We start from the raw sequence: 13,413 nt of genomic DNA, 5'->3' as shown, positions 1-13,413 counted from the left end.
ATAGATTTGTATATAAGCATGTCAATTGGTACTGTTCAAAAAAATGGGTTTTTTGTGCTTGTGCATATTCTCCATGGCATTGCTGGATCAGTTGGCAAGCTAATAACTAATCTAGAGATTCGCTTGGGATTGTATTTACTTATTACAAGTATTTCAACAGATAATCTTATGCATGCCAACCAATTTAATATCTATGTAATTAAAGAATGTTCTCCTTTTTATAACCAATTGCAATTGCTGGAGATTGTTTACACCCCAACCCCACCACAGAAAAACTCAAGAGAAAATGTGTAGGCCAGTTGTCAAAAAGACAAAAAAATGCCAAAATTGCTCCTCTAAGGCTATCTAATTTCTCAGAGAGAAAGAGGGGTGGGAGCACACCTTCACATGGTCCCATAAATCAACCTAACCACCCCATAAGCCAAAACCAAATAAACCCTCAAAACCACCCACCACCTGAACCCCAAAGATATGCAACCGAAGCCCCTAACTTATCCTTTCCTCCCATCATCCAAACCCCAGCCTAAATACCACCCCGACAGAATCCCTTTCCCGAGACTAGTATTAGGACTCCATTTCAGACCTTCCTTTATTGAAAGAGTAACCTCTTTTTTGCTCTTCAAGGCCCTTCTTGTCTTCTTTACTCTTTTCTTATTTCTGACCCCAAATAGGCCTCCCCTCGATCTATCAAAAACCATTGAAACTGTCACAGTTCTGCAGTTATTCTGGTGTTTGAATCTTTTAACTGTCACAGTTTTGAATATATACGTGGGTGTGTGTGTGTATGTATGTATGTATGTATATAATTAAAATAGTTAACACATCTAATAGGTACCTCAAAAGGGCAGTTGGGGGAGGGGGGGGGAGAGAGAGAGAGAGAGAGAAGGATGTCTCTCAAGGGATTGCTGTCATGTGGATGACAAAGAAGCCATTGACACAGTGCAAACGTATTATTATCTCCTAAAATGAGCAACACAAATGACAGAATAATCTCCAAATATGATCCTTCAAATTCGTTTTGCTCACCACAATGGACAGTTCATAGGAAAAAACTATTCTTAATTATTTTTTGATATTAACAGTATAAAGTAGATGTTAATAAGAAGGTAAAGAGACAAATACAACTATACAAGCCCCCATGTAAAGAAAATCATCAAGAGCATCCCATAATAAATTCCATGTCAAGTTTTTTGTTTTTTAGGTTATAAAGGACGATTTACTAAAATACCTAGGGTGTAGCATGGCCCTAAATATCTGCAAATGCTATTCACTAAACAGCTTGTAAATCCTGGACTTCAAGAATTTTGTCACTAGTTAATATGTCATTCTGTGCAAAAAGACATTTATTTGGTACCTCATGCATTCACCGGAGTGTTCACAATTAACTTTATGTCAAAGAGCTATGTACAACAAGTTATATTTAAAAAAAGAAAATAGAAAATAGAATGTTTAACAAGTTACTTCTTTCATATTGGAATGGACTGGAGAACACCAAAATGGATCTTAAAAGCCAAGCCTGGTTTATAGTTTTTTTAACCAACTCTGTAATAATCATGATATCAAACTTGTTGGAGCTGAAACAGTTGTAAAGAGAAAAGGCTTACTTGTTATCAAAGAAGGCATGCAAATGAAATGTGACCCTATCCTAGAACAGAAGCCATCACCACCTATCACTAAGTAAAGGAAGTGTACTGTACTAAATTGCAAACATTCTAAAATACTTTTTAATATTCCAGCCACCTATGACTTATCATTCTGGGGTTGAAAGGGAAGCATGAGAAACCAAGATTGAATGTGGGACTGTGTTAACAAGAGGTGGTACCAGAACAATTCAAGGGCACCAAACTGACAGTGATGGGGTACTCATTTTTGGTAGTTCACCATAATTCAATGGGACAGATTGCAGTGCCAGATCCTGTCTCAAAATGAGGCCACATAGTGTGGTTGATTGGAGTGATATTTTCCTTTTAAATTTTCAAATAAAAGTAAACTTTGAACAACAAAGAATGCTAACTCCTTTGCCGATGTACTTTCTAAACAAGGGGTGGAAAGGGGTAACTTGTTTTGGGCTTTATTGTAAGTTTGTACTTCTTGTTGAGGAGGGTTAAGATGGTTTATCCCTCTGCTCTTCTCTTGTATCAGTTGTCAAATTGTTAATAAACTTGTTCTGTTATTGATAAAAAAAAATATTATTAAAACAAGACATGTCAAGGGCATCCATGTGGTTGAAAAAAAAAAGAATCGAAAAGTAATGATTATTTGGATCTTTTAGATACATGAAAATGGTAATGCTGGCTGGAGTAATGGTGCAATAAATTCAAATTTTGAATACAATCAACAATGCAGGTAGCCAGGTAGGTCTTTAAAAGGTATTCACTGAACTACACTGAATGGTACCTTGGAGGGTTGGACAAATGAAACACTAACTCTATGACTATCACCCCTTAACTACCCTAAACCCCATGTCTGAAACCCTGAATATCAGGAAGTACAGAAAATGAAATTGCAGATCTTGATTAGGCTTGCAAACTATGATGCCCAGATACAAAGATAGGACACAAGCACGGATATGGGAAATCCGGAAATGGAATTCAACTCTCCATTTCCTAAAATTCCAGACACAGATACAGGTAGGAGAACATCTGAACACCCTCTCATCCCACCAGACATCATCTAGGAAAACCCCTATCAAGGAATTCCAGACACAGATACAGATAAGAGAACATCTAAACTCCCTCTCATCTAGGAAAACCCAACAACCCATACTAATAAAGGTTTTATACCCAAACAATCAAAACCCCAACTACATCTGCATAACAAAATTACCAGATTACTCCAAATCCTCAAATGCTGTAGCATGAATCTCTTTACTTCTCTTGATAGTTTTATTCGTCTTCCTTACCCTCTTATAGAGACCAACCCAACTACATTTCTCAAGACTTATGTCTTGCTAAATTTAATTACTAACATGTGCAGATATTTTATAATATAATTTGTTAAAGCATACCAATCTACATATTTTAAAAGCATTAATGCTATAGAGTACATCAAGAAGTATCCATGCAGTATCCAGAATCATTTCCAATAAGTATTGAATATAACACTAGTACGCTAGGCATGTTACATATACAGGTATCTGGGTATCATAGTTTGCAAAACAGTTAGTCTTCCCTCACAAAATTCATCAATCAATATTGATGAAGTAAATGAAGCCTTCAAAGATAAACAAGAATACAGCAGAGGCTCGGCTTCTAAGAGTGGGACCACACAACAAAAAGTCATTTCAGCCCCCTCTTCTATACCTTAGTCATCTACTTCAAGTCTTGGACAGATTAAGATAAATTTCATCTATTCATTCTCTTGGGATTGAAACATTAGCAAGAAACTTGGTGATAATCTATTCAAGTCTTGGACAAAGCCCTTTGTCGTTCTTTGTCTGCTCCTCCTTTCCCTTTTAAGGAGGTTTGGTGCAAACCTGTTCCCCCTAAGGTCTTGGCTTTCTGTTGGGAAGTGTTTTTATGGGAAAGGTTTGGTGCTAATCTACATTAGCAAGAAACTTGCTAATTTCCTGTACTGTTACAGCAGATTTGTGGGATTGGCTCTTCTTGATTTTTGGATGCAGGTGGAATAGACCAGCAGATGTAGGCTTACTTTTTGGCCCTTCTACCTTTGCTTTGTGCCATCAAAGAGGAAGAATAATGTGGAGGGTTGCAAGAGCAGCACTGCTTTGGACAGTGTGGGAAGAAAGGAATGCCCGAAAATTCCAAGAGAATGTGCGAAGCCAACAAGATTTGAAGAAAGGATTGGCTCTTCTTGATTTTTGGATGCAGGTGGAATAGACCAGCAGATGTAAGCTTACTTTTTGGCCCTTCTACCTTTGCTTTGTGCCATCAAAGAGGAAGAATTATGTGGAGGGTTGCAAGAGCAGCACTGCTTTGGACAGTGTGGGAAGAAAGGAATGCCCGAATATTCCAAGAGAAGGTGCGAAGCCAACAAGATTTGAAGGACTGTATCCTGTATACGGCTATAGTGTGGCTAAAATCTTCGGAGTTATTTCAGCAGTTTTCTTTTAATGACATGTGGAGGCATTGGGCAGAAGTGGCAAGCAATTCTTCATTGAAGACAAAGTTGCCCATGAGATGAGTACCTTCACCTGAAGGCTTCCTGAAATTAAATTTTGATGGGAGTAGCTTGGGCAACCCAGGCCGCCCTTCTGGGATGGGAGGGGTTATAAGGAATGGAAGTGGTTCTGTGGCTCTTCTTTTTTCAGGTCCTTTAGGTGAGGGGACTGCACTACAAGGGGTACAGTTTGCTGTACAGATAGGAGTGGAGCAGATACTAATAGAAGGTGATTCTAAGGTGGTCGTGGGGTGGTTACAGAATCCAGAGACTGTAGCTTGGTGCTTCAGAAATGAACTTAAAAGATTCAAATGTTTGACGAGAAACTTGTATGTTAGAATAGGGTAAGGAGATCTGCTAATGCTATGGCTGACTGTTTAGCCAAGCAAGGGGCAACAAGGGAACATTTGTATTGGGTTCAATTGTAATCTTTTTTAAGTGTTTGTAGGGTTGGAGAGGTCGCACCTCGTGCCTCTCCAAGTATCTCCTGTAAAAGTTGCTTCTATTTTCTTTCCCTAATAAATTCTTCATTTATCAAAAAAAAAAAAAAGTAGGGGTGCAACTTGGGCGGTCAGCCCAAAATTTTACAGTCTGGGCTTGGGTTTTCAGTCCTCGGGATGGGCTCAGGCTCAAGAAGTCGGGCTTTTTATTTTTCGGACCGGGCTGGGCCTAGCCCTTAGGTAGCTCAAACCCAGCTCGAGTCCAGCCCAACTATACACATTCATACATATATATTTGTACGTATATACATTTGTATACATATTTACCTATATACATACATAGTTGCATACATATTTACATATAAACATACATATATGTATACATATTTACATAAAAGCATATATACATATACAATTTTATAGCGGGTTCATTGACCAACCCGAGCCCAACCTGAGTGCGTCAAATTACAGTGCAGGCTGGGCTCAGGTTGGGAAGGGGCTTAACCTCAGGCTCAGTCTTGGCTTGGGCCTTAAGCCCAAAATTGAGGGTTGGGCCTGGGTTGACCATACACACAGCCCAACCCGCCTGGCTTGCACCCCTATTAAAATGTAACTGCCCCATTAGTTTCCCAGGTTAGCTCTTTTTTCCATTGACAAAGAATAGTTTTGCTGCAAAATACAAGCTTACACAGACAACATGTCCTTGTGATCCCACCACATCCTCTTGTTTGCTATAAATTTAAATATGAAGAAGGTTATGTCCCTCAAAAAGCACACTTGAGGCCTAAACCTCAAGCTTGTCTCATATTTATGAAATCAACATCGCTGGAGTCTATTCCATCATAAGCTTCCAAGTGTAAAAATAAATCATTTTCTTCTTTCCAGATAAAGCATAAATCCCTGGTAAAAAGAAACATAATTACAATTGAATCATTTGAAAATTTGAGATAGAAAACACACTCAATAGTACCCATCAACACCTTCACAAGAGAAACAGAGGTTCTTTCTCTTTGAGAAGAGGAGGGGGGAGAAAGGCGTATCCCATTTTCTGTTATTTACGTTAAAATGGGAGTCTTTTTCATTAATTATTAAATTGAAGACCATCACGTACAAGACTATGCAAGAACAACCTCCAAGAAAGAGAAACCAAAACCCAGACTGGAATACTCTTAGCAGGCATTGATAACAAAAGAAAAAGATCAACATTCCTAGCATTACTGTTCAGAACAAATAACATCAATGGGTTTCCTGCCTACCATACAAAGACAACGTTAACCAAAAGTCTATCTGATAGCTAGGATATACTGAAAAGATAAATAAAGAAATAACATACAATTTTATAAGAGTCCCCTAAAAGAAGATATTGATAATTCATGAACCAATTCATGCGTGAAATTCCTCAAAGGCCACATTGACATTTGCCTAGAAACATTAAACAAAATGTATTGCCAATTAGATCATGGGATTTTCACCCCGAAGAAAACCATAGGAACATATTTAAATAAAAGACATATCAGACAGTTAAAATTAACATTATTTAGTCAATTTCTCACAGGTCATAGCTGCATCGGACATACATCGAAGAACACAAAATTGTACTAGTTTTTTACTACTATAACTACTCACAGAAACATTTCACCAAACAGCACATGCAATGCACTAAAACTTCTACAAAAGGGGGTTTAATTCAAACAGGACACAAATACCCTAAACTTCAAATAAAAAAGATATAACAACGATCAGAACATAGAACCAAGAAGTTTTAGACTGCAAATAGAAATCAGAAAAACAATGACTCAGTATAAATTTACTAAGAAAACATTTTTATTAAGCAGTCAATTAAATAGTAACCAGGACCAATAATTTCATGAATCTCTACAAATTTCGACCATAATTAAACCATACAGCACAAAACAATTCCAAAAATGGAAAAAAAAAAACAAAAAATAACAAGATCAAACTTTTTTTTTCACATAGCCAAGAAGAAGTTTGACGAATCACTGACCACCATGAGCAATGGACGACATGATCGAGCTTGAGCACGAGCAGTATCGTAAAAGTAAAGAGTAATCCATGGGCCGCGAAAGCCTGAAAAGATTTTGCGACTCTCCTCCAACTCATCACTTTTCTTCGAATCATAACCCCTTACAAAAACACGGTCGAAAAAAAAAAACGAAAAAAGAAAGAAAAACGCAGACAACGTCCCCCTTTTCGCACTCTCTACCGAGTCAACTCAGCTCAGATTTAAAACGAAACAGAGCTTCCGAAGAGAGTAACAGCAGTCAGAAGATCTCCAGAATCTTAAAACCAGGTCGAAGGAAGAGATTTCAGACATTCAGTGGGCGCCATTGAAGAGACCCTTGAAGAGCTAAAACCCAATCTCGTCCTTTATGCCTTCGTTTTCACGCCAAAGCAAAACGCTTTGTTTACTCCTTTGTGCGCCCTCCCTGATATTCTTCTACTTAATTACCTACAGATAATGAGATAATAGGTAAGGTAGCTATGTACTGCATCTTTAGCTAGAAAGACAGTCTATCTTTGTAGACAGAACATGTCTTTGTGTAAAAATAGTGGGGTTATTAAGGTCAGTTCAAAGTGTAAGCCCCACAATGCAGCCTTCTGTCGTTTTGTATATTATTATAAATTACTAATTAATTAATATAAATTAAGGTTTTGGATTTAGATAATATTATTCCTTTTGCTTAAACTCGATTTTTCTATGCAAAAGAAGAAGCTTTGGAAGCCCATTTAGGGATAAAATTCACGTGTACGACAACGTAAACGCATTTTGCTGTCAGCTGTGAGAATAGTGAGAACCACCGTACACGTGTCTCTAACATTATACCATAATTGACCTATCAGATGGCTGTAGATTCCCTACATTGATCTCCAGGTGGGAGGAGCATGTAATCACCACGTGGCATGTCCATCGTGCATGTGCGGCGCTCCCATATTGGTCCTGTTTTATCCATCCCAATCATGTAATCCTCCGGTCAAGTTCAAATATATTAAGGTCTGAGGAATGTCATTTGAGAATATCTAAGCCGTCCAACATATGCCTCGTGATTGGAAGAATCTGAGGGGCCTGTTGGACGGTGAGGAGCAGATCCGGGCACCTAGTCGATGTAGCCAGTTAAAACACCCAAACCCACCTCAGCTTGTGGGCCCCGCTTCAACTGCTTGAACCTTCTTACAATGGATCGGGTTTTTCTGCGCACTTTGGCATGTACTGACCCGGACCCGGAATCCTCCTCATCAGATGATTCAGATCTACCCTTTCTCCGTTTCGGAGATTTGGGATGGATGGATGGTTATTGAACCTGATTGGACTATCCAATAAAATAAAGTACTGGAATCCTTTTAAAACGATAAGATAAGATGGTTTAAAATAATTAATTGGGCAAAACAGCATTCTTAAGAAGGTAGGGGCCCATATAGGCATGGTGTCATATGGACGACCCAGTTTGCGGTTTAGAGGATTAGTGGTGGGCCTGATGGCCCATTAGCACTCAGTCTCACTCTATGGAACCTGTCCTTTTTCATAGGCTTCAACCCTTGTTAGGGATGCTGAGTGATCAACTAAGGGGTTATTCGGTAGTGTAGTTTATTTGAAAAAAGTTCATTTCGATTCATAACACATTGAAAAAAAGCAGTGTTCATTTAACATGTAGCTCAGTTGGATCATATTGCAATTTATTTAAATCCTATGAACCAATTCACACCATAACAAATATGATTATTTATATAAAATCTTATAATAATTTGAATTTCTAATATACTTAATAAAAAAATTGTTTGACAAAAGCATCTACATTATCCACACAAACGGTGCAGAGTGGTGTGGTTCATGTGGTATAGTTTCAACCACTTGACCTTTCACCTTCACGATGCGGTTCAATAGATTGAAACACTCCACGTTTTATTGAGCCACAATACCGAATAACCCCTAAACTAACAAGTCATTAATAGGTTCATACTAAATGCTCTTACAATATTTTCTGGACCTTTTGCTGCTATTTATTGTATATTAAATATGGGCAAACAAGATATTTAAAATGTATTTATTATAAATTGTAAAATAAGAAATCTTGTCCAGCCTCATCATTGAGAAGGTGTTTGGCATCGGTGTTGGACTTATTTTTGTTTGAAACCGGTGCTATCACATAGACGTTTTATGAGAAAATAGAACTGGTTTTGTTTGGTATCAGTACTGGTAGCAACATTTTCAACATTGTTTTGAATTATTATGATTCCACGTCATTGCACTACTGGCAACAATGCACCATTTTCTCATAAAACATTGAATTTGATGTTGCTCCATACCATATTTTCCTGATTTTCAAAGCGTGTTTTAGAGCAATATTTTTTTATAGAAAAACGGCACCAAACAAAAGGGCATTATTTGAAACACCACTTTCTCTGATGTGGCATCTACATAGCATTGTTTTTTGATAAAACAGCATCAATGCCAAATACTTTAACAAGCCACACTTAATTACAAAACCTTAACAATATATGTTATTCCCTTAAAAGTTGTTTTCCCTGCTATTTATATCAAAACAATTAGATGGACTAAAAAGCAAAGCTTTTGCTCTACTATAAAAGTGAAATTAACACTAACAAAGTGTTTATGTCTAAAAATTTTCATGCCCATTTTCCAGGCCTAAACCATGCATAGTACCCATGACAAGGGCCATAGCTTGTACATAGTTAGGATTTTTGTATTATATATAATATTAGTGTAAGAACATGTATTATATATGTGTATAAATAAAAAATAAAGATACAAGTTAATATTATATAATTAATTTTAATTTTTACGGCTTGCACCAAAACTAAGACAAATATATGTTTTATACATCATAGATCCAATTGTCTATTATTATTATTATTAACTTTGAAACTTTAGCCGTGTGGCCCAACGTTAAAATTCAAAGTTTGACCCTAATATTTAATAATAACTAAATGGCTTATTTAAAACGGATGGTCGACTATGAAATGAGATTTCTTGAAAGAAAAGTAATTCATACCTAAATTGTCAACAAAACTGACTTTCTCTTAGGGGAGGTAATCCAATACATGTTCTTTTCTCATCCAATTTTCCCATCAAAACAAACAAATACTGAAGGAAACAAAACAAAGGAGATCAAATATTAAAATACATTTTTTGAGTCAGTAAGATTGATACGCAATTGTCAATTACATGCATCATCCCCTTCTAGCTAGGTTTCTATGCAAATTGGTATGGGCTTTTCTAAAAAATAATTTATATTTTTTACCTTTAGATAATGGATTTATCTACATACATAACACAGCCTCAAAACATGTACAAGATGCTACAGTCATGGATCCAAGATCCAGAACTGTTGTGAAATTGACATATTTGTAACCATACTCATATTTATTACTAAAAGGGCTAGGTTTGATTTTGTTTGTATTAATAAGGTCAAATAATTATACAAATATGATGATGATAGCTAGCTTAGTGTTGCAAGGTTTGGATAATTAGATTGGACTAAAAACTAGAGTTAATGCTCTACAGGTTATGGGTTTTTTAATTAACCTTACGATTAGTCCATCCAATATTCCGTGAAAATCTTTATTTATTCGGAACCTAGAAAGACCACTAACCACTGAATGGGTATTTATTCTCTAACTTAGGGCAATCAAATATTCATTCATATAAAATTAATTAATTATAATGAAGACAATGAAGACCAAACACTACATCATTTAATCATTTGATAAAATAAGAAAAAAACCGAAACTTCTACAACAAAAAATACAGTCTGGATCTGAAATTATTGTGCCTAACATTTATTAGTTGATCAACTTGTGAGTTGTGTCAATGGCGTATGGTTCTGCAATCACTATCGTTGATAATCACCAATTTCTCAATAAAATTAAGTTGGTGATATGAAACACATCCACTCATAACAATACTTGTAAAACGCACTATTCTTTAAAATACTACTTTAATTTTATTTTACCTATAACGAACGAGAAATGTTTTACTTCTCTAAGGTGGGATCCACCGAGACTGGGATTTAAAGTGTTAAAGTTAGGGGTTCGACTATGATACGAAAAATATATAATATCTAAAAATTTTGTGATTGGTATCATATATGCGGTACTGAATCATGGGTGTTTATCAAAATTCATAGGTGGGGTTTGATTGGTTAAAGCAAGGTTTTAAAACTGACTCAGAAACAAAATCGGTTAGGGGTCCATTTTCGGTTCGGCCGTTCAACCATTTGGGTTGAATCGTTCGACCCATGATGTCATAAATCAATTAAAAATAAAAAAATATATATATATTTATAAATAATAAAAAATAGCATTAAATTAAATAAAATACAGAAAAATAAAACTATCTAAATACAAAAATAATGAAGTACAGAATACATAGAAAATACAACAAATACTGAAAAAAACACAATAAATACATAAAAAATGTGAAAAAACATAAATTAGGATGTGCAAAAAATACAAAAAATTAATAATCAATAAGCAATTAATTTGAGCAAATAAGTATCATTTGATTAATTAATTGAAAATAAAAAAGAGATTTTATCATTCTTCATTTCTTTAACATCATTATCATCATCATTCTTTGACATAGCAAATAAGCAATGTAATACTACTTCAATAAATCAACGCATGAATCAAGAAGCAAAAATTAATTAAGAATCAATAAGCAATTAATTTAAGCAAATAAGCATCACTTGATTAATTAGTTGAAAATAAAAAAAAGGGATTTTTATCATTCATAAACATCATCATTATCATCATTCTTTGACATAACAAATAAGCAAGGGATTGCAATAATAATAATAATTAAGCAAATGTGAATATGTGACTCTCTCTAACTAATTAAGCAAAGAGTACTGGAATAGAGAATCTCTATAAAATAGTATGTAATCCCAAAATTTTTAGATGAATGCATACGAATTCAAAAGGAAAAACATAAATCATAAAAAATAAAAAGCAAAAAACATAAACCATATTCCAAAAGAAAAAACATGAAAACAATCAAAAGGTATGATGAAAACGCTATTGGGCTCTCAAAAATTGCCGTTGATGGATTTTACCTTGGTTACTAGTGATTGCCGCTGCAAATTCCAGCAGCCGTTGCAATGTAGAAAGCAGAAACCACCTAATCACCTACATCCGTTGCAAAACCACTATAGACGAAGCCTCACCACTATCATCGGTCGCCGTCAGTCATCGTTGGTCGCTGTAGGTCGTGGCCGCCGCAATTCATCGAGGTATGAGGGCTAAGAGCCGGGAAGAGTTAGAATTAGAATGAAAATGAGTTCCATTCTAACCCAAGCTCATGAATAAATTGGGGTTGGGGACACAAGAGTCTTTTTTATTTTTATTATTATTTTTTTAAATCAATGAAATTCAAAATTATAAATTCGCAAGTTGTTGCCCGAATCGAACGGTTTAGCGGTTCTCTGACTTTTTCAACGGGGTTTGGTGAATTAGTGGTTTATAATATAACTGGGATCAAGGGCTTAAATGGTTATCGGTTTTTCCAGTCTATTTTAAAAACCATTGGTTAAAGCTCTTCTAGTACAATGTCTTTCTAACATTATAGATTTTCCCTAAAGGTAGATCTACCAATGGCTTGTGCAAACTTGACATATTTAAACCGACCCGATTATACATGGTCCAGGTCTAGGATCGGTCTTTGTTGTTATGAACCAACTATATATCAAGCATAATACAAAAATGTTGTCTAATACCTTTTTTTCATGTATTTATAATATTATCATATCATGAGATCCAAATATGATAATATGATATTATCATATTAGATCTCCCAATGACTTATCCATTTAAAAAATAAAATAGGTTCATTGTCAAATTATATTATAGGTAGACTTGTTCATGGGCTAGGCTTTGGGTTTGCTCGGGCTTTTAAATTGGCCCATTCAAAATTTAGCAAAAGCTGAGGCTGCATTGGGAGACGATGCAAATAAGTGTGAATACAAATATGTAGAGTGTGAAGTGGTCCATATAAATTGCGAAGTTGGGTTAGTTTTGCACTGACAAATTTATCTTCTTACCAAACAAACCTTTAGCTATAATGGATGCAAATACGAATTCTAATAAAGCATAGGCATTTTTTTTATCAAAAGCCCACTTGAATGCAAATTTACTTCTTTTTTATTGATGTACTTTTACATCTCATTATCCATGTAAATATGTATTGTAAAATGTATTTTCTATCATTTGTCAATACATAAATGCAATGTTGCCAAACATAGGCAAGAATGAACCAGAATACAAATTTACCCTGAACCAGGATTTACACTCCATTTGCATTATTTTCAAACGCAGCCTAAATGCGAGCATGACCCTACACTAGTATAGGTTAGAAGAGCACTAGTCAATTATAATCGGTCTTTACTGGGCAGACCCAATAATCCCAATTAATAATTGGGTAAGTTCTAAATTTATTGGCTCAGTTTGGGAGAAGTACAACTACAAACATACAGAATACAAATACACACAAAATAATACAAAATACAAGATTTTGCATTCTACAAATTTGTATTTATACTCTTTCAAAACTGAGCCATTATTCTAGATATTATGGAGTCTGGTTTGGTTAAGAATAGGTTCTATGCGTCTATTTATCATGTTGTAACCATACCTACCCTGATCTAGACTGGACCTGGCAAATTAATAGCTACTGATTAATGTCAAGTTAGGCTGGGCCTTAATTAACCTTAGCCCAAAACTGTTGTTAGACAACTCCCGACATGGATTGAGAGGCTACAATTACATTACATTTACTTGGGGGAAAAAGGATCATACAGTTTTACGTCTCGTCAGAATCCGA

General features: G+C 35.5%; 1 protein-coding gene across 1 annotated transcript in view; it reads right to left on the bottom strand.

The window, feature by feature from the left end:
- The window catches only part of LOC148854728 (uncharacterized), a 29,464-nt gene extending 17,593 nt beyond the window's left edge, over nucleotides 1-11,871 (bottom strand). The window contains exons 1-2 of the mRNA XM_088982027.1: nucleotides 11,651-11,871; nucleotides 6,565-7,029 (exon numbers count right to left, since the gene is read on the bottom strand). Of these exons, the coding sequence (XP_088838153.1) occupies nucleotides 6,565-6,698 (134 nt within the window). The 5' untranslated portion in view covers nucleotides 6,699-7,029; nucleotides 11,651-11,871. The remainder of the gene's footprint in view (nucleotides 1-6,564; nucleotides 7,030-11,650) is intronic.
- Between the last annotated feature and the right edge of the window lie 1,542 nt (nucleotides 11,872-13,413).

Source organism: Nelumbo lutea, chromosome 4 (genome assembly GCF_056320005.1).
Source record: "Nelumbo lutea isolate HS-2025 chromosome 4, American lotus-T2T, whole genome shotgun sequence".
In the NCBI taxonomy this organism is placed as follows: domain Eukaryota; kingdom Viridiplantae; phylum Streptophyta; class Magnoliopsida; order Proteales; family Nelumbonaceae; genus Nelumbo; species Nelumbo lutea.
The sequence above is the reverse complement of the archived record's forward strand: the minus strand, read 5'-3'. Positions and strand labels throughout refer to the sequence as shown.